Source organism: Bactrocera dorsalis, chromosome 3, assembly GCF_023373825.1.
Source record: "Bactrocera dorsalis isolate Fly_Bdor chromosome 3, ASM2337382v1, whole genome shotgun sequence".
NCBI lineage: Eukaryota > Metazoa > Arthropoda > Insecta > Diptera > Tephritidae > Bactrocera > Bactrocera dorsalis.
Genome location: NC_064305.1, coordinates 52188205 through 52209928, shown reverse-complemented (window position 1 = coordinate 52209928; position 21724 = coordinate 52188205). Strand labels below are relative to the sequence as shown.

Sequence of the window (21724 nt, the reverse complement as noted above, 5' to 3'; positions counted from 1 at the left end):
TAGATATTCATGAATAAATAAATAATTTTTGAAAAAACAAAAAAATCGTGATACTTTTTGAACACACCTCGTACATAAATGACGATCAACATGTGGGCCAATCAAAATCCGTGATCGCCGGAAATTCCATCGAAACTGTGCGTGAGTTCACCAAAAATCAGCCGAAATCATCATTGAAATCAAATAAATTGATTTGAATTTTGAATGAAATAAATTGATTTTGCTGAAAAAAACCATTTGTTCTATTTTTTTTAAGTCCTCTTTACTTTGGAAGATCTTGTAGATATTATATAAATAATTCAAGGGTATAAACAAAATAACAAACCTTAAATGTTTTTTTTTTTATTTTTTATGAGGAAGAAAAATTGAAAACCTTCACCTCATCGGTGTGGAGCTTTAATATTTCTAAATTCATACCGTCAAGGCTTATGATCAAGTTGTTTAGTATTTGACACTACCCGAATTCGACTCTTCCTTTCTTAGTTTTACATAATTTTGTTTTACTTTAGCAGACTCTAAAAGTTCAAGGTCAAGTGGATTAAAAGGATCTCACACTTATGTATTCACTGAAATAAATATACATACATACATATGTACAAAGGAGTCTTAATGATTTTCAAATAAAAATTTAATTGTATCTTCTGCGCAGATTTCGAAAAACAGCTATGGGGATAGTAATATACGACACCAAAAGAGAATTTGGCGGTAAAGAAGGACAAAAGAGTTCGAGAGTCCGTCTGTTAACCCAGTCTTTTCAAACGTTTATTAATTAAATCATTACGCTGCTTTGCTCGTATTTGGCGTGCGAATTCACGTTAAAGAAAATTTTAGATTTTTTGTGTTCTGAAAGCATGAAAGTATATCCATGCACATATAAAACTATATTCCATTGTGTGAACACATTTACTTCTTTCAATCGCGACGTTAAGGAATAAACATCTCGGAAGAACCGAAAACTGATATCTGGAAAGGAAAAGTTATAGTTATTAAAATAAATTAATACAATATAAATAAACATTGTATTTATTGCTTAGATACAAACTATATATAAAACAAGTAAGAAAGGGCTAAGTTCGGATGCAACCGAACATTTTATACTCTTACGACTTGCAAGAATCAAAGACGGGGCAATAGTTTTGGGTGTAAAACGTAAATCAGACGATCGATATCCCAGCAATTTTATATATACATATGTATATGTGCTATAAATAACTCATATATTGATAGACACATAAAGTTTGTTTCTATATTTCCCAATACAACATACTATTAACTAAAAAATCAACCATATAGAGTAAAGTCAGCCGGATGTTCGAAAAGCCTGATATTAGTTATATAGGGGCTATGTGAAGTTTTTGTCAAATTTTATTTATTTTAGGCACAAAGATACACTGTTATGAGTAAGACATGCTCCCTCATTTTCACTGAGATAACTAACATATTAACCGATATACTTGTATGTCGTCACTTGGGAATTCGAAAAACTTTATGTTATGTACATATATGGCGGCTAAGGGCAGTATTGGAACGATTCAACCCATTTTTAACATACAGACACACCATTGCCAGAGGAATATTATCCCTAAATTGCAACTACAGTACTTGTCCAATAAATTACGAACGAGAGCAAAAAAACAAAAATATATATAAATATATATGGCGACAAAATATTGAATATTATTCAATACAACAATCTAATAATTTAAGTTTAATGTATATAGCTTATAAAAAATAATTTTTTTCTAAAATTAGCCAAATATTTATGTTTTTATTAATGATTAAAGTTAGAACTATTTTTTACTTCGTTCGTAATTTATTGGACAAGTACTGTATATATCTCACACATTGAATGATATATTCGCTCGTCAACTACCGATATTGGGGTCCACATATGTATGTATTCAGTATCTAGGGGCTTGGGCAGTTTTGGTTGGATTTGGATAATTTAGAGTCATAAGATGGCTTCCTTTAAGGGAATTATTACTGCAAAATTGTATGTAATTAATTACTTCTTTATTTGTATATTGAAAACTGAAAGAATCAAATGGAATTTTAATTTGTGATTTATGGGAAGTTGGGATAGTTGTAGTTCGATTTCCCCCTATTTTTACATTGTATAGTAGACCGGATCTCGAGATATGGGATTTCACCAAAAAGTGGGCAATGCCATGACCATCGCCCAATTTTTATACCGGATCTCATAAAGACCTCTCATACAATCTCGTAGGTAAATTTTAATGTCTATGGCTTAATTAGCGATTGGTTTATTGCGCTTTTAGTAGTTTTTAACAGTATCGTTATATGAAGAGAGCGCAGGGTTATATTCCCATATCATCCATTTTCACACTCTCGGTAGAAGTTCTTATAACGGGTGATTTTTTTGAGGTTAGGATTTTCATGCATTAGTATTTGACAGATCACGTGGGATTTCAGACATGGTGTCAAAGAGAAAGATGCTCAGTATGCTTTGACATTTCATCATGAATAGACTTACTAACGAGCAACGCTTGCAAATCATTGAATTTTATTACCAAAATCAGTGTTCGGTTCGAAATGTGTTTCGCGCGCGTGTTTTGTTCAGCGATGAGGCTCATTTCTGGTTGAATGGCTACGTAAATAAGCAAAATTGCCGCATTTGGGGTGAAGAGCAACCAGAAGCCGTTCAAGAACTGCCCATGCATCCCGAAAAATGCACTGTTTGGTGTGGTTTGTACGCTGGTGGAATCATTGGACCGTATTTTTTCAAAGATGCTGTTGGACGCAACGTTACGGTGAATGGCGATCGCTATCGTTCGATGCTAACAAACTTTTTGTTGCCAAAAATGGAAGAACTGAACTTGGTTGACATGTGGTTTCAACAAGATGGCGCTACATGCCACACAGCTCGCGATTCTATGGCCATTTTGAGGGAAAACTTCGGACAACAATTCATCTCAAGAAATGGACCCGTAAGTTGGCCACCAAGATCATGCGATTTAACGCCTTTAGACTATTTTTTGTGGGGCTACGTCAAGTCTAAAGTGTACAGAAATAAGCCAGCAACTATTCCAGCTTTGGAAGACAACATTTCCGAAGAAATTCGGGCTATTCCGGCCGAAATGCTCGAAAAAGTTGCCCAAAATTGGACTTTCCGAATGGACCACCTAAGACGCAGCCGCGGTCAACATTTAAATGAAATTATCTTCAAAAAGTAAATGTCATGAACCAATCTAACGTTTCAAATAAAGAACCGATGAGATTTTGCAAATTTTATGCGTTTTTTTTAAAAAAAAAGTTATCAAGCTCTTAAAAAATCACCCTATAGTATTCGAGCTTAGCCCATTTGGTTGTTGTAGCTTTAGTGGTTTAGGAGATATGTAAATTAAACTTGTTAGAGGGCGGAGCTACGCTCATTGTTTCAAAATTATTTACCCCAAGGTGGCCCTTGCTATTTCGATCCCTTGTGCCAAACTACAGTTTTATATCTTAATTTAGTGCCTTATTCCGGTAATTTATAAATTTTCGGTTATTGTCGTTTTGTGGGCGTGACAGTGGTCCGATTACGCCCATCTACAAACTCATATTGTTATGTACTAAGGACCCCCATATTAAGTTTCATCAAGATATCTAAATTTTTACTCAAGTTACAGCTTGCACAGATGGACGGACAGACAGACAGTCATCCGGATTTCAACTTTTTACTAAACTATGATACTCTGCAGCAACTGGTTGCAAGAGTATAAATATAAGCATTTTCTCTTTTAGTAAATTTTCCTGAGCAGAGGATTATAGCACTGTATAAGGTCGTTTTTGCATGGAATTATAAAATATTGTCTGTTAAACAAATTAACTGCATTATACATTGAATTTTTAGTTCAGATTACCATCATATAACTTAAAGCCCAGAAATACCCCCATCTTCCTTATACCTCATGCATAATATCGTGTTAATTGGGTAAAGGACTTTTGAATTTCTTAAAAAAAAACTATTACAAAGCCATTCAAGCCAAAAAAACCAACGTTGCCATTAAAAAGCAATAAAACCTGGGCACTACATTTTGTACATATGTAGGACAATTTTCCACTGTAGCTGACGTTAACTTGAGGGGGGGTGAGTGAGTGTGTTACACAGCAAAATCATTTCTCGAAAGGACTGGCATCAAATCGACAAAGCAATTCTAAATGTTTATGAGCTTAAAATGAGTCTCAGAGTACTTACTTCATTCAGGGTTAATTCCTGGCGACACGAAATGCCAACAAAGGATATTGTGTATTTATGTATCTCAGAGCTTGGAAAAGCGGGCGATGCAAGAGGAAAGAAAGGACAGACCACAAAACCTGCGCTGAAAATTGATTGTGTGTAAGTGTGTAGTAAATGTTTGAAGAAAGAGCGGAAAAGTAAAGGAAATGGAGCAAACCGCAATTGACGAAAGCGGACGCAGAAGAACACAAAACCCGCAACGAGCAAAAACACAAAATGTTTTTACGCAATGTTCGCAATTGTAAAATTATGGAAATACAAACAAAAGTGCCCTTTTAGTGAATAGTCATGAGGCAGTCATCGTGAGCCCCATGAAAGATTACGCGCTCAACAAAGGATAATGAATTTCACATACTTATTTATGTTTATAAAGGGTGTCCCAAAATCAACGCAAAATTGGAATTTAATTGAAAACATAGTATTTAATCTTCCGTTTGTAAAAAGAAATCTGACGGCCCAAAATCCAAACCAAACAGTTGTGGATACATTTATTTTTTGAATATTGTTAAGTAATTATGGCACGATATTCTATCGTCTAATGCCTCATTTTAACTAAGCCTAAACTGTCATCTTTTTTTTTTTTAGGGTTGTCAACATTTTACTACTACTATATGTAGCACATAACCAGCGTATGCAAGTGAAGTACTTGTATTTGTACTCGTATATATGTAGGTGCATGCATCTAATGAAAAGTAAAACAAAAGTATTTGCATCCAGCCTGTGATTTTCAAACATATCGCATACCACAAAAACTCTGTATACTGTTAGTAAGTTCCTTCAGTGAGAAACTGTAGCAAACTGCGTACAAAAATTCGCATGAAATATAAAACTAAATATTTACAAGCCCCGAATAAGTCCCAAGGGAGCGGAAGTAAATCACATTCCACTTGACATTGTCCCCTGCGCGCCGCTTTGGCCGCTGTATGTGATACCACAGCCCCTACATTGCAGCTTCCCACAAAGCATGCAACGGCAAATGTCAGTGCGTGGTGAATGAGCAACTCCACCGCGGCATTAATTAAATCAAGCTCCATTTAACAAGGCGGTCAGTGGGCTTAGACGGCCTCTGCGGCCAGTTGCGGTGCTCTACCACCGCTTTGAAAGCTCGTTTCGTACTCTCGCGTGACCCTGATGATAAAACTTGCACTTGTATTTTTGTATGTGTCATATATTTGAATTAAAATTGGTGATTTCTGCAATGAAAAATACATGTGATTTTGAAGGTGGATTAGTATTTTTCACCTTAGTGAAAACATTTGTAAGACTTCAGCTTGGCAAGATTGTGCTAGGCCCTGAACATTTGACCTCCAAATCCTTTGCCTAGTCATGCGAAGTTTTTGCTCTGCTGCCGACGTGTGTGCACCTGCTACTTTCATCGCCAACTCTTGCAGATTTGCACTTACGCTTTCATATTTCAGGTTTGTGACAGCATACACTTGTATGCGTCGAACTTTGAATTGGCTGCAAGCCAAAGAGTTGGCGGGTCACAGTGGTACATGATCATCAATACACATTAAAAACTTAAAATATGTCGGTTTTAGTCCTCCGTTAAGGCCTCACAGCCTAACAATTCCTTTTTAGAGCAATTTTAATTATAATTTTAACACATAATTTCCTGAAAAAATATATTTGAGTGCACAGAATATAATGTGGGAGATTCGTGAAATTGATGTAATTGCAATTTTTACTTTCAGAACGTTGAATAACTAACTATAAGTGTAGTATCGTGTGTTGAAGGTATTACAATTTCAATTATTTCCTGATTATAGTGAGGAAGTCATTGAAAACTAATTCAAATATAGCTTTCGGTAAAAAGTAATTGAAACACATTTCTACAGTCTTAGGAAAATTAGATTAAATATACCGTAAGTGAAAAAAGAAACGACTGGCGCGCGGTTGTTAACTCGGCTATAATCGCGTAAGCGGTGTCTACGCCAATCAAGAAGAAGATGCCATAAATGACTAATCCTGGCTAACGTTTTAAAATATTTTTTCTTCAGAATTTACCTAACATAGTGTATTAAATGAATTTTAATTTCGGCAAGGGTATTTCCTTAAAAAAATCGATAAGTTCCTTACACCGAAATTAATTTATTTCGATTAGTTTATTACTACATATCGTCACCTGAAATGCAAAATAACGTAACAACATTTTCAGAAATTTACAGTCGCATGAATGAAACACGAAATAAAATCGAACCTGAGTGAAACAAAATATTAATATTGGTTAAGACTGGTTTATATATGACCGCAGAACCAGAAAATGTTGAACATATGTAATATTATGTATGTATATAATTTGAAGTAGTGAAGCGTAATCAATAAGACACTCATTTTCGATTTTTTTGATGATACGTTATTTTGCATTTCAGGTGACGATATGTCATACATGAACACACAGTTTTCTAATATTGTATTATTCGAACTGGTTTCGAAATTCGAAATCGGATAAGCTGATCAATACTGGATTTACTACATCTTAAGTAACGCTACATAATTTTGAGTTTGTAGATGAACAATACTTCTCCTAAAATTATTAATAAAAACGAAATATTATACTAAAGTTAGAGTTTTGGATTTGGAGAGGTAAACTTTTATTTTTCATTCTCTCTTGAATAGATAGAAATTAATTAGTAACATTATACAAAAGACGATTTTTGCAATGAGCCAAATCCAGACAGCAGAATTGTATCCAAATTAAATCTACATATGTAATTAGTTAATCTTGAATAATTGTTATTTTATTATGGTAAAAATAAAACTAGTTAGTTCTTTTATCGTAATAAAATAATTTAAATGATAATAAATAATTTCTTAAATTTAAAATAATTCTACCTTGATTATAATAATCCTTGTAAAGGACCATAGAGGCAGTTGAAGACGTGACCAATAATCGATGGGTTATAAGAAACTTAATGAAATTATAGCATTATTTTTTAGGGGTATTCAGACCGAACTTGTTAATCTGATAGTTCGTTAGTTGATATCTCGCTAAAACACTTAACTGTGAACATACTTTTTGCTGTACATCAGTAGTGGGTGTAAATTTTGTTTCAAAACAGCGGATTAAATTATATTAAATACCTACTTTTGAAAAATTTAAAAAAAAACTGATTTGTATTAGACAGCAAATATATTTTTTCGCAATGAATTAAGTTAATTTTTGATGCAACAACGCAAACAAAACAGCTGCATGATGTTACCAAGTCACGAAAAAACTATCATGCTTGCCAGTCTGGTACTTCGTTACTCGGTAAAACGATAATCTGTTAATTTTACAAAAACAAAACCCACGCGAAAAACTACCGAGTAACGACTAATGCTATGTTCAGACCGAAAATTTAAAAGATTAGATTACATTTAAGCATTTCATAACCCAACAGTGTTCTCACTGCCGTTAGAAAGATCAAAGAACAGCTGTTATTGTCATTCAAGAATTCACATCGCTTAATATTTATCAAAAGGAAAGATTGTCAGATAGTATTTTCAAATAAAAGCCGTCTTTTTTTAATATTTTCCATATAATAGAAATAATGGATGCATTTTTTCATTTGCTAAGTCGATTTTCAGGTGAAATTAGATTCATTACTTTAAAAAAAATTTGTTTGTTTACATTTCTTCCCTCTTTGTAGTGTCTACATCAGCTGTGATAATGTAACAGATTTCCAGTGCTGACAAGTAGATCAATCAGAGTCGCACAGAGAGATTTAGCGTGGATCAGTTTGAAATCATTTCAATGAAGTGATTTGGAACTGTCATTTTTGTATGGCGAAATCTTGATAAATTTTTAAGATTAGTGGGATAATCCATTCAACAGCCGAAATCGTGTGATTAAGTGTCGGTCTGAACATAGTATAACGAATTAACAAAGCTGGTCTGACTACCCCTAATATTTATCATAGATTTATTTTATTTATGATTTTTCTTCAAACGGAATAAGTGTCTTCTCTAGCAATTGAGTGCCAATATATCACCCACCACGAGACCGCAGCACCAATTGTCGTTTGCTCGTCGAATGCAAATAATCGAAAACGATCTATTTGGCAGTGCTGAGCAGCATTAAAACTGTTAAACTTAGTCACTGAATTGTCACGCATACATACATATGTAAATGACGAAGAAAGTAATCGAAATATAGATTTCGCATTGTTGGCGTGCATGAACTTAAATATGTTTTCTTTAATTGCATTATCACCTGTATACGAAAGTTCCCCAGTCAAGTCAACAAAATGGAAATACTTATTTACATTTTTCAATGTTCATATTTTCCTGCAATCCTAAATTTGGAAGAATTATGTTATAAGGGATCCTCCCTCAGCTTTCATTTCATATTTCGCAAAGAAATTTTTATGAAGGAAAAGTCACGCCCATATTTTAGAATTTTCTAAGTCGCAGAACATAACTCAAGCCATCATACCAAAATTTTGACTTAAAAATCAAATCACGTCAAGTGGAACCAGAAAGTTTCGCAAATCACCGATTTTGAAAATTAGCACTAAATGAGCAAACAGACGTGATATGATTTCGTCAAATGTGTAATTTTAGAGCACAATCAATTTTAAAATTATTTTCTCATAAACTATTGCAGATAAGTCAAAGAAATTTTTGAACTCAAAGTAAAATGTTTGTGCTATCTATTTCTATAATAGATATGTTTTCACGATAAATTTGTTTAAATAATAATTTTTTCCATACACTTTACTTAAACAATTGAAATTTTTCATGCGTTTTTCCCGCTAAAAATTTTGAAAAGTATTTGACACAACGAGGAAAAGATTCAGCTTTAATAATAATCTGCAAAAAAATTCATTTATGCCGTTCTGCAGATATTGAATTTTTTGTACCCCATTGCTCTATCCCAACGCATGATGCGCTAAGCTTCCGACATTTGTGCCACAAGAAAAGCATGAAATTATATGTACGTAATGTGACAACATATCCTATAGAACTAGAATAATATCAAATAATTAAGTGCACATGAGTTGGTTTGACTCTCAAGTTATAGAATGAACGGCCATCCAATCAGTTTAAGAAATCTCCCACGCTTTTTTCGAAAGTGATGGCGAAGAAGTCTTCCGTCACATTATACGCCCACAAGAGGACCCAATCATAAAAATAACATCTTGAATAAAATGTGAAAAAGATGTCATTCCGCTTTCTATGTCAACAAAAAAGTAAAGAATGAATGACATAAGTATTTATTTATTTTCATAATCTATTCGAATCTAATGTAATAAAAACAATTTTATTGCAATCTTGCTTTAAAGTGCTTTATAAAAATCGAAAGAATGTATCCTCTAAGTTTAAGTTTAAAACATCCACAATAGAAAGTACTCGTAACTCATTAGTCCCTTTTGGATTGAGATTAAAGTGATTATCACTTTACTTATTTCCCATTAAGCAAGTGAACAAAGATGCGATTAATTGATTTCAAGTACACGATGAAATCAAATAGTTCTATGCAAGTGGGTGTATGCGGTCAGGAAAGCTGCAATAACACTAGCCAACGTTGTTTACTAAAATTACACAAAGTAGCAACAATGGAAACAACATAACAGTGTTCAAGCAATTAGTCGTCATGCCCCTTGCCAGGGCTCAATAACTTATTTCAGCCACTTTGTGTGGCTTTCTCTTTCGCCCAAAGCCACACAGCAAAAGTTATGTGCGAGCTCTTACAGTTCCTGACAGACAATGGATAAAGTTTACTATTGTTCTTTCAACAAGCCACATTAGTGCATCATCCTCCGCTTTCCTTCCGCTGCTTAGGTCCTGCCCACACGCTTTCTTGTAGCTTTAAAATGTTTACACAAATGAGTGGACGGCGCTTCACTTAGCAACTGCCCCTTTTGAGACAAGTTAATTGCTTTGTGTGATTCTTTCATATTTCATTCAGATATGGACTTTTATCGTAGTAGACGATTTTTTAAATATTCGTCGACCAAAACTAAGCTAATTAGTAAGCAAGAATGAATATGCTGCAAATTCTGACATAGTGAATAAAATGAACAAATACATATTTACGATATTACACAATTGCGATATTCATCAAAAGAAACAAAAACTGGTGTTACAATGTTAGTCGGGACTACGTGACCTCGGGTGGTTCATTCTCTTGAGATTAAAAGAATACAATCTAACCAGAACGACTAATGATGAAATGTTTGATTTTCATATTTTGAGAAGTGTAAAACTCGTTGCTAATTTTTTTATAAAGGGTGCCTAAAAATTAAATTTGCCGCAATTTATGCACTAAAGCGTTGTTAAACCCTAAAAAAAAACAAATCGACAGCTCTCAGTTTAGTGTTAGTAAAACGCAGCGTTGCACGAATAGAACAACGTGTCTTCATTATTGAACAATATTTCAAATTTCTTTAACAAATGGATGGTGATTTTTGGAGCAAAATCATCTTAAGCGATAATGTACATTTTCATCTTTATAGGTTTGTTAATCGCTAACGTCTCGGCTTTTGGGGTTATGAGAACCCACACATGATTTTTTGAAAAACAAAAGCATTAACAACGTGTCACTAAGTGGAATCTGGGCTGAAGGCGCAATTGAGAAGTACCGGCTGACACATGCTGGCGCTACTAACATTAAATAAATATACCATACCGAATATAAATTTAACGGCTGTCGGATCATTATTATGAGTTATATTATTTGGAGTAAAGCAACTTTTGTTGTTGAGAAAAAATGTATTAAAAAGAATTTCGCGTGTTGATAAAATATTGTTTTTTGAAACGAGAAAAAAATACTGTTGAAGCAGAAACTTACTTTAATGACGAGTTTATACGTGGTGAAATGAGCACCTAACACAGTGAACGCACTGGAGTTGTTACCTATCACATCTAACATCATAAAAGTCTCCAAAAATATTTTTAATGACCGCAAAGTGAAGTTGTTCAAGATAGTAGGAACTCTAAAGACATCAACTGAACATGTACATCATGTCATTCACAAACAGTTGGGTTTGAGAAAGTTCTGTGGGTGCCTCGCATTTGACCAAAAACAACGATAAGTCGATGATTTGAAGCATGGTGTGGATATGTTCAAACGTAAAAAACCCGAGTTTTTGCGACGATATCTGACAATGGATAAGACATGGCTCCATCATTTTACTCCGAAATCCAATGCACACGATGAACCCACTACAAAGCTAGCAAAAACGCAATTGTTGGCAGGCAACGTTGTCTGTATTTTGAGAAAGACCATCAACAGCGACTATTACCTTGCATTATTATCGCATCTGAAAAAAAGTGTTGTTCAACCAAAACAATGCACCGTTTCCGAATTCAGTGAAAACGATAGCAAAAATCCATGAATTGGGCTTCGAATTGCTTTCGCATCCGCATCCATCGTAGTTATACTTCCTGTCCTCTGATCTTAAAAGAATGCTCGCTGGAAAGACAAATCATACTACAAAAATGATATCTAATACATACAACCGATAGGTGCACAAAACTATTATACAAGGTGCGTTCCAAAGTAAACAGGACTTAAAAAAACAGAACAAATGGTTTTTTTCGACAAAATCAATTTATTTTATTCAAAATAGTCTCCTTTTGCTTCAGTAAAGTTTTTTGCACGGTCCAAAAGCATGTCGAACGAGTGTTTTAGCTCGTTGGCCGGTATGGCCACCAGTATGCCGGTGCAAGCCTTTTGAATGGCCTCTACGTCTGCATAACGCTTTCCTTTTATGGGCAAATGCATTTTTCCGAAAAGGAATAAGTCGCACGGTGCCATATCAGGTGAATTCGGGGAGTAGTTAATGTTTAAAATGTGATGTTTGGTCAAATAATCGGTCACAAGCGTCGATCGATGAGACGGCGCATTATCGTGCAACAAACGTCAACTTTCATCTTCGCGATATTCGGACGCACGAAACATTTCAAAACTCCAAGGTACAATACCGCATTAACGTATTTGGAATCCAAAAAAAAACAGCATTATCTTCACTTTTGACTTCTCCATGCGCGTTTTTTGGGGTTTCGGCTCGTCCGGTGCCTTCCATTCAGCACTCTAGCGTTTCGTCATATTGGGAACACCACGTTTCGTCACCAGTCACAATATTGTAAGGGAAGTTTTTATCCTTTTTGACCTCTTTAATGATGTCCTTCGAATGTTGGATTCTGAGCAATTTTTGGTCATCTGTCAATTTGTGCAGAACAAACCGTGCACACACGTTTCGTAAGCCCAAATGCTCGGTCAAAATGCTATAAATCAATGTTTTGGAGATGTTCAATTCCATTTTCATGAATTTCAATGATGATTTCGGAAATTTATGTAATGTTATCTCTTTGTTCGAAGCTCATTTTCGCACCGATAACACAAACATACTGACACTTAAAACGCAATAACTTCACTTCCAATCAATAAAATGTTATGAAACTCTTATTGGACAATCGATATAGATAGCAGATTCTAACGCACCAGTCGACATGTAAATGGCGCCACCGGGGGACGCTAGATTCAAAAAGCCCTGTTTACTTTGGAACGAACCTTGTATATATCACTATTTTGAAGATGTTTTTAATATAATTTTAGCTGACGCGAATTAATATATAGCAGTAAAACTAAGTTTAATTCTTTCGTAACATACCACCACCTAAAGGAATTTCGGGAACTTTGGTTCTTGCAAGTGACAAGAGTATAAAATGGTTGGTTGCACCCGAACTTGTGTAGATCAGGAAAAAATTTAACCAAAAAATCTGGAATCAAAGTATTAGGTATCACTGTCTGGATCGATTTCATTCATATGCTACTTTAAAAAATATCACAGAAAGGCTTTAACATCAGCTGGAAAGTCGGAAATCACTATATCGGGTAGAGTGGGATTAGGAGGTTTGAATTGATTGAAGTAACTAACCGCAATACTCATATATGGTATTCTCGAGAACATGTTTCCACGTAATTTATTGAAGATAACTCACACACCGAAATATTTGATATAATCTCTTTTCCATTTAGGTATTGTATATCTAATGCTATAGACGAGTTGAATTCCGAGTGACTGTCTGTCTGCCCGTCCGTCCGTGGAAGGGATAGTTTGACTAAAAAATTATGTATCTTGATGAAACTAAGTACACTTGTTCCTTGGTTACAGATGAGCGTAATTGGACGTTTGTCACGCTCTCAAAATGCCGTTAAGCTAAAACTTATAAAAGGCTAGAACTAAGCTCGAAATTAGGATGCAAATTCTTTATTTGATACAAGGTATCGCAGTGAAGAGAGACATGTGTGGGCTGAACATTTTTTAAAAGTGGGCGAGGACGAGGACCCACCCTGTAATGGACTGAATGTAAAAATCTCACAACCCTTATAGCTATTCCCACCAAACTTGGTGTAATGAAGTATTTCAAACATTTCTTTATTTTATGTGAATATCTCCTCATACATATAAATGGTAGGACATTTTGTGATCTTTTATTTCTTGCGTTGTGGAAATGGGCGAAATCGGTCAACACCACGCTTACTTCTCATTTATAAAAAAAATTGATTCCATATGAATCTTTCACTCTACAGAACATAAATCAAGCTCCAATAAAGTGATGGGAAGTAAACCTTGAGCAAATGGTACTCGTCCAAAAATATTTTAATTCGGACCATAGCTTTCTGAAAACAGTTTGTCCCTGAGTTCAAAAAGGACCTAACAAAAAAATGTTTGATCTTCTTGTTGGCTTTACGTCGTATATACTGTTCAATATGTTGCCCCCTGGCTCCTATTTAACTAATATACGAATTTCAAACTTCCGGTTGGCTTTATACCGTATACATATATATATATCGGTCAATATGTAAGATACCTTAGGAAAATGAATCAAGCATGTAATATTTAATATGATCGCCGAAAATTAGTGAAACCGGTTTAGAAATATTCCAGCCTTATATACAGCAAATATGTGAAACTATTATAAAAGGAAGTGAATGATGTCTTTCTTTAATGTAAATATTTTGGACAAGCAAAATGTAGTTGTAAGACTACTAAGAACACATAGGCAGTGACACGACATGACTGCGCGACTGTGAACTGTAAATGGCGTCGCGAATCCTGCTACATGAACATTTGTATGAAGGTAGCGTCATAACAATGGCCGGCATGTACACAAAACAACACAGCTGTCCTTTTTGTTTGTATACAATATCGTTGTTGCCACACTAATACCAGAGATAAAGAGATATCCAACTCATCTCTCTTTGAAAGTGAGAGAGAGCAATTACGAATCGTTAAAACCTCCTGAACTCAAACAACTGTCAAAGTTCAGGAGGTTTTGACGTTTTGCAATTGGAAACGTGCGATGGCCAGATTGAAATCTTACCAAAAAAATATGTAAACGGAGGGATTTGTTGCATCGTTCATGACCACTAATTAAAAATGTAAAGCAATAAAAATTAAAGACAATGTGAAATTTAAATGTATGTATTTGTTGAAACATTTTGCATTGTGATGCATCGTAGTATTCATTTTCAATAGAACATTAAAACATTTAATAATTGACAGATAAAAAGCTTAAATTCTTTTATAGGGTATTGAAAAGTCAAAAGTCAGTTGTTTTAACATTCCATAAAAAGATAAAAATAATTTCTCCGTATATTAAATAACTATATAGTAATTTTTTTCGGACTAAATGTTGGGTGTTTTAATTTAATTGTCCAAAAATTATTTTGTTCGATCTGGTCAGAATGGAAAATGTTATAAAAAAATGCTAATTTTGAGGCGCTCTCACACTGGAATAAGTTGGACATTCCTTTATCCCTGCTAATATCTTTCACTTCAATGAAATTTTAATATTTTGTTCAAAATGAAATTTTTATGCAAAAAATAAGTCAATTTATTTGTTTTTATTTTATATTATCAATTGCTATTACAAATTACATAACAGGACTATTTTATGCTTCTCATTGTAAAATAACCTCAGGTTTGTTAGAGATTTGAATAATTTTACATTTTACATATTATTGACATCCCTACACCTCTCTACTATCGTCGGAAAATTTAAAAATATTTTTAAATTAGCGAGAGCAACAAGTGAGAGCCTGCTGTCATGTAGTCGTGCAGCTGTCAAAATAGCTGTTATGGACACAGTTGTGTGTATTTTAATATTTGACAGATGTCGCTCTCTATGTGTTCAGCACATAAATCCACGACACAGAATATAAAAAACCAATTTTATTGTAAACCATTCGTTTTCTTCGGATAATGAATGTTAAGTTCTTTCACAACATTTTTAGTATAAAGTTTTGCTACATCGGAAAGTATTTCCCCGCCTTTGAGCTTTACGAATTTCGAAAGTATAAATGTTTGGTTACAGCCGAACTTTGCCCTTCCTTACTTGTTTACATTTATCATTATAATCAATTTTAATTCTACCCAGCTTAAAATGACATACTCTCTTTTTTTTCAGATATAATCAAATGTGGACTACAACCCGTTAACAACAATTTGTCGTTCAATAGCGTTTTCAGCCCAAATGTGTTTTATTATTTTTTATTCATGTGGTTACCATAGCGCCAACATACACGAGAAAAAGTAATGCATTATTACCAATTGCGTTTATGTAAATAGTGTAATTGGTATCAGGTAGTTACTAAAGCGTTTAAATTTTATTTTTGTCCTAGTATTGGTATTAGAAGCCAATACTGACTTATCGGTTATACAATTTGATAACAGCTATACCATATATTCGTATTAGCAGAAATATTGGATTAACAATTTGTTGAATGTGGACTGAAAATTTTAATTTGCTTGTAAAATTTAGAAGAAGACGCCTAAAATTCTTTGACAGATATTTCCCACAAATTTTAAAAACTGGATAAAAATAAAATTTCATTAAGCACACTTTTTACTTACCACCCAATTATTTTCAATGGTCGTAAAATTAGGTTGATTGTTACACTTCAAAGATGTCATGTTTCGTTCAATACATTCCTGAAAATTTCGGATTGCGAAAACTCAATAAAGGTGCTCGTCGCGTAAGCCCAAAATCAAGTTGTGACTGAGACGAATAAAAATCTATGTTATTGTGGTCTATTTTGAAGCTATTAGCTGGATCACTCTCGGTGGCATCTCATTTTAATTTTTTAAACTAGGCGAATTTTTCTGCGTGTCTATTAAACTTCTAGATGTTTCTGTTTCAAATAACATATGGGAACTTACTTCATACTTCATACTAATTGCTCTATGTCTACAAAGTTGTTAGAAGGTCCACGGTACGGTTTAGCTATAAATAATTATTAACGCCAAGTTTACATTATTATTTTTATCTTAAGAATTACATAGTTCAAATCAGAAAATCTATTGTCTCGTCAAATTTAAATGCATACTCGTATATACTCGTAGTACGTATTAGTAATATTGTATATGCTTAATATATATGTATGTAGCTAAAATAAGTGAAACAATTTACTCATATAATCAAAATAAATTTACTTACATATATTGTCTTTTATTACATAAGTATGTACAAAAATAAAATATATTTACTAAACTCATTTGTGCCAAATAAATTAAAAAATATATAATATATGTATATTGACATTTCGCCTTACAAATTAGAATTGAAAATATTAAAATTATGCGAGAGATACATACATACATACATATGTATATGAATACTTATGAAGAAATACATATTTACTAATGCAAAATGCACATTCGACATTGTGCGAATTCGTAGCGAAACATGTAAACAATGTATGAGTATTATATACATACATACATATATATATGAACTAAGTTTGATGTTAAAATAGCTTTTAAGTTAATTAATATATACTATATATAAATATGTAACTAGTTTGTGCTAATTTACTTTATATTATGGTGTAAGCATCCACGAAAAGTGGTTTCGCTAAGATTACCATATGCTCAATAAATTATTGAATATATATTGTGTACAAAGTAATAGTACTTCGATAAAAAGTGTTATTGGACTCATTCGGAACGCTGAACATGAAAATTAACTTCGATTATGGCTCCATACAAGTTTTGTCAAAAAATATACTTTTAGAACCTCCTACAGTTCTTCAGAAACACACCGCAACTCGAATCACCATAATCCGCATAAAAACTTCGAGTTAGAGAGACTTCGAGTTATAGAATCGTTCATTAAAACGTAAAATTTTTTAAAAAGCTGTACAATATAGATTTATTCACACTTGGACATATTTACTTCGCATAAAGTTTTGCTTATGCACATTAAACATGTATTCTGTAATTGTCGGCTGAACATACATATATTTTTGATTGTTTGTTTAAGTTCAAAGAGATTATAATACAACATGTTTAGTGCTTTGTAGCGATGATCAATTGTATTAACATTGACGCATGGAATGCATTACAACTTTTTTGGAGGGCCGTTGTATAATAGATAGAAGTCATATTCGTTGGGTATATGTATAATTTTCGGTTATACAATATCATCTGCTATAAATCCGGCTAAACAAATCTAAATATAATCTGTAATAGTAATATTTGAAGATATAAATACGCACAGCGACTTCTGGCAGCCGTTTACAAAGGGGATTTCTCCAAAAAAATGCGACTTAGGGAATCACGGGCCTATTTAAAAATTTAGTTATGGCAAACGTCGAGTTATGGAAGGAAATTTGTATCAAATATAACTTATAGATGCTATTGCCAATTCAAGATTTCAATTTATGGGGAACTTCAATTTCAAGAAGTTCGAGTTATGGAAGTTCAACTGTATAATATTCTTTTTCGTTTATCGATTACATGACATAAGTAAGTTTCTAGCATTGTAAATTTGTTAAAAATGCAGAAGCGAAAGATCATTTTAAGAAGTATGATTTTCACAAAAGTATGATTTAATCGCCAAACCTTCGTATACTGTCGTTTTCTTGTTCAGCAAGCGCAAAAAAGGTATTTAGAATGTAAATAATTTCAAAACTATTCAATAAAGTAAAAAGTTCTCAATTATGGGTTTGTTGTTATTTGTTAAACGGTTATATATGAAGTAATTAAAAAGGTAATGTTCATACCCACAGATCTTTTAATTTCATGATTTTCTTCAATATTTATAGGGCCTCCGACGTTTGCTTCCTTAATATACTCGGGGCAGGGTATACAAATAATACAAGGAAGGTGTATCTAAGGAATTTTTGAGTGAACATGCATAATTTTTAGTGATTAAAAAACCGAAAAATATGAAATGCAATTTCGATATGTTTAAAAATAATATTTATTGCTGTCAATAAGTAAATATCAAGCACAAAAAAATTCTGGCAATTAGTGACAGTGTTGATAGTAATGAAATATATGGAAAAGCCCTGGACCCAAATAAAATCTTTATGTCTTCAAGATAGCTATATCTAAAAATATTCAATTCCCTCCACCACGTTTTCAGTACCACTATATATGATCTGCTGCTAACCGTTTATTAGTTTTGGTTTTCACTTATTCTTTGATTATTGTCGATCCTCGATTTTCATTTTCATCACAGTTCCGCCAACACTCACTTCATTCTTGAAAAATGTTAACACAGCCTTTAGGACGCCGCGCGGAATCTGATTTGGCCAGGTATCCGTATCAAACTCTACAGTTTTTATATAATACTCTCCAGCCGGTAAAGGACACAATCCCTCATCCGTTATGAACGGGAAGTTCGTATTTTCTCCCTGTTTTAGAGAAGGTTGTACGATTTTTGTGTACAAATCTTTGAATCCATCGCAAACTCTAGTCATTGGCACACCCATTGGTAGTTGCTTGTATTGACCATCACCCTGTGGGCTCGAAAATAATTCTACTTGAAATTTAAAGTTATCACTATCCAGGTCCTGCAGTATGGTGACCGAACCATTCAAAAAACGTTGGCGCCCCACTGTTTTTAAATTAGACATGTCGACGCAAGTTTCCCTCAGTCCTTTAAATGGTTCAAGCGCTTCATTTTGTACCGTATACGGTTGTTCAGCCTGAAATTATAAAGAAAGTGATGTGAGAGTGATTTCCTTCAATTGTATAAAATACATTATGCCTTTATATATTTTCAATCATATTACCAAGCAAAACCAAACTAGGCCAATGAATATAATCGTGACAGTCAAAATCCTCATATCGCCAATGAGAACTAGATCCAAAACACAAGTTGTGTAGTCAGTAGATTCATCATCTGGTATATATAGGTATGTTACTCGAGGTGAGCGAACCAGACAAACGCCATTGATATCGAAAACATGAAATAGTACATTTACACTTGTAATGCTTTCGTGTAGTTTGTTTTTAATTAAAAATAAAAACGTTCTGTTATGCAACAACAGGCCTGTTAGTTCTAACCTACTGTTATCACGGGCTCCAAATCACATTTCCTATACATTTAGAAAAGGGTAGTTTGGAAAACGTATTACATGGAAAAAATTATTTTTTAATTATTAATTTGATGAAATTCGAATGGACAGAGGAACTCTACATTTTCTAAAGATGACAGATCAGATCGATTGGTGGATAAAGTATTGCAGCACTTTTGTGGAAATGGAACGAGGAACGGAAGGAGGATGAAATTGAAGGTTTCTTACAACTTCATACTCTGTACTCTTTTTACAAAATTTATACTGTGCGTGAATTCATCAAAAATCAGCCGAAATAATCATTGAAATTTATGAAAATGGAATTGAATATCTCCAAAACATCGTTTTTTTTTTGTTTTGAAGCGTTTGGTGTGCCGTATTCGACGTGTTCGGTCCAAATATCGCGAAGATGAAAGTTGGCGTGTTTTGCACGATAATGCGCCGTCTCATCGATCCACGCTTGTGATCAATTATTTGACCAAAAATCACATTTTAACCATTAACCACTCCCCGTATTCACCTGATATGGCACCGTGCGACTTCTTGCATTTGCCCATGAAAGGAAAGCGTTATGCAGACGTTTAAAAGGCTTGCACCGGCATATTGGCGGCCATACCGGCCAACGAGCTAAAACACTCGTTCGACATGCTTTTGGACTGTGCAAAAAACTGTATTGAAACAGAAGGAGATTTTTTTGAATAAAATAAATTGATTTTGCCGAAAAAACCATTTGTATTGTTTACTTTGGAACGCACCTTGTATTTATTTATGGTACGTATGTGTGTACCTATCTATAAATATACTCATATGGTTTTGTTTCCGGTTGTTGTCTGCAATAGTAAAGAAGCTTTTGACGAAAAATATAAACTTTAATCAATATTTTTTGAATTTGCCGCGCTAACATCGGTGCCGTACAAAGTAGTTCTTTCAGCCGCTCAAACGCTTTTTCTTGTTCCAACTGCCATACAAACGGGCGATTCTTCTTTGTTAAATCATGTAAACTTCTAGCCACGTTCGCCATCAGAATTTTCATTTCCATGCAGTTCGTTCAGTATTCCACAATCCACAACTCTTCAGTCCCACCTCCTCCATTCACTTTAGCCCATACAATCGCCTCAGATTTTGGTGGAATACTCTGATTATCATCAACAATCACCCTCTTACTTTCAACGTTGGTCACATATCCGGTGTTTATAGGCATCTCCATGTTCTGGCAAAACAGCATTTGCTTGTTTAAATCCAAAGTAACCCCGTGATCAATCATGAAATCTACTCCCATTATAATTTCATCCGTGATTTCTGCTACGATGAAGGTGTGATTAACTTCCAGGGTACCAATCATCACTTTGCAAAACACTTTTCCCGCGACAGCTGCTTCCTCCGGTGGCCGTTCGAAGCTTGCAACCGACTAATGGTTCAACCGTTCCTCTTGCCACATCCGGTCGGATATGAATGTGTGGCACCAGTATCCAAAGTAAGCGTTGACAGTCGTCCATTTACGATGCCGCTGATAGTAAGATTGTTGTCATGGCGACCTATTTGTGATATCGAGATGGCGGGGCAAATAGTTGTGGGAACCAGCTCACGCCCCTTTGAACTGTTCCGTTTTAGTTTTAACGACTTGTGAGATGTGGATGCTCCGTCCTCGTTATCTGTTGGTTGTTTCCGTTTTGATGGGTTTACTTTTATATTGCAATTTCGGGCAAAGTGACCCGCTTTTCCACAGTTGAAACATCTTCCTGTTGTATTTACTCGCGGTGCAGCAATTGTCTTCAGAGTCTTCAATATTTCTTCCATCAGCGCCGGTTGTTCCATTTCAACCCTTTGTACTTTGTGTGCTGGTTTACTTAGTAGAGAAGCTGTTTCCTGTGTGAGGGCGTGCGAAACCGTTTCAGCAAACGTTCTTTTTGGCAATGCATATGTGGCGCGTTTGGTGTCCACATCACGAATTCCATTTATGAAGCTTTGAATTTTTACCCTCTCAATGTAATCCACAGGTGCATCTGCATTTGCCAAATGAGCCAGCCGTTCTATTTCAGTTGCGAACTCTTGCAATGACTCGTTAATCTTCTGACCCCTATTTTGCAGTTCGAGCTGGTATATTTGTTTCCGGTGCTCACTACCATATCGTCTTTCTATCGCACTCATCAATGCCTCATAGTTGTCCCGTTCACAGTCTGGAA

General features: G+C 34.3%; 2 protein-coding genes across 10 annotated transcripts in view; one reads left to right on the top strand and one right to left on the bottom strand.

Annotated features, from left to right (window-relative positions):
* The window catches only part of LOC105225365 (uncharacterized), an 86951-nt gene extending 68774 nt beyond the window's left edge, over nucleotides 1–18177 (top strand). For all 9 annotated transcript variants that reach the window (XM_029549830.2, XM_011203785.4, XM_019989917.3 and 6 more), the window contains one exon: nucleotides 15644–18177. The gene's annotated coding sequence lies outside the window, so the exon portion shown is untranslated. The remainder of the gene's footprint in view (nucleotides 1–15643) is intronic.
* A 244-nt stretch (nucleotides 18178–18421) lies between these two features.
* The window catches only part of LOC105225359 (uncharacterized), a 13599-nt gene continuing 10296 nt past the window's right edge, over nucleotides 18422–21724 (bottom strand). Inside the window, exon 2 of the mRNA XM_049453114.1 lies at nucleotides 18422–19169. Within this exon, the coding sequence (XP_049309071.1) occupies nucleotides 18666–19169 (504 nt within the window). The 3' untranslated portion in view covers nucleotides 18422–18665. The remainder of the gene's footprint in view (nucleotides 19170–21724) is intronic.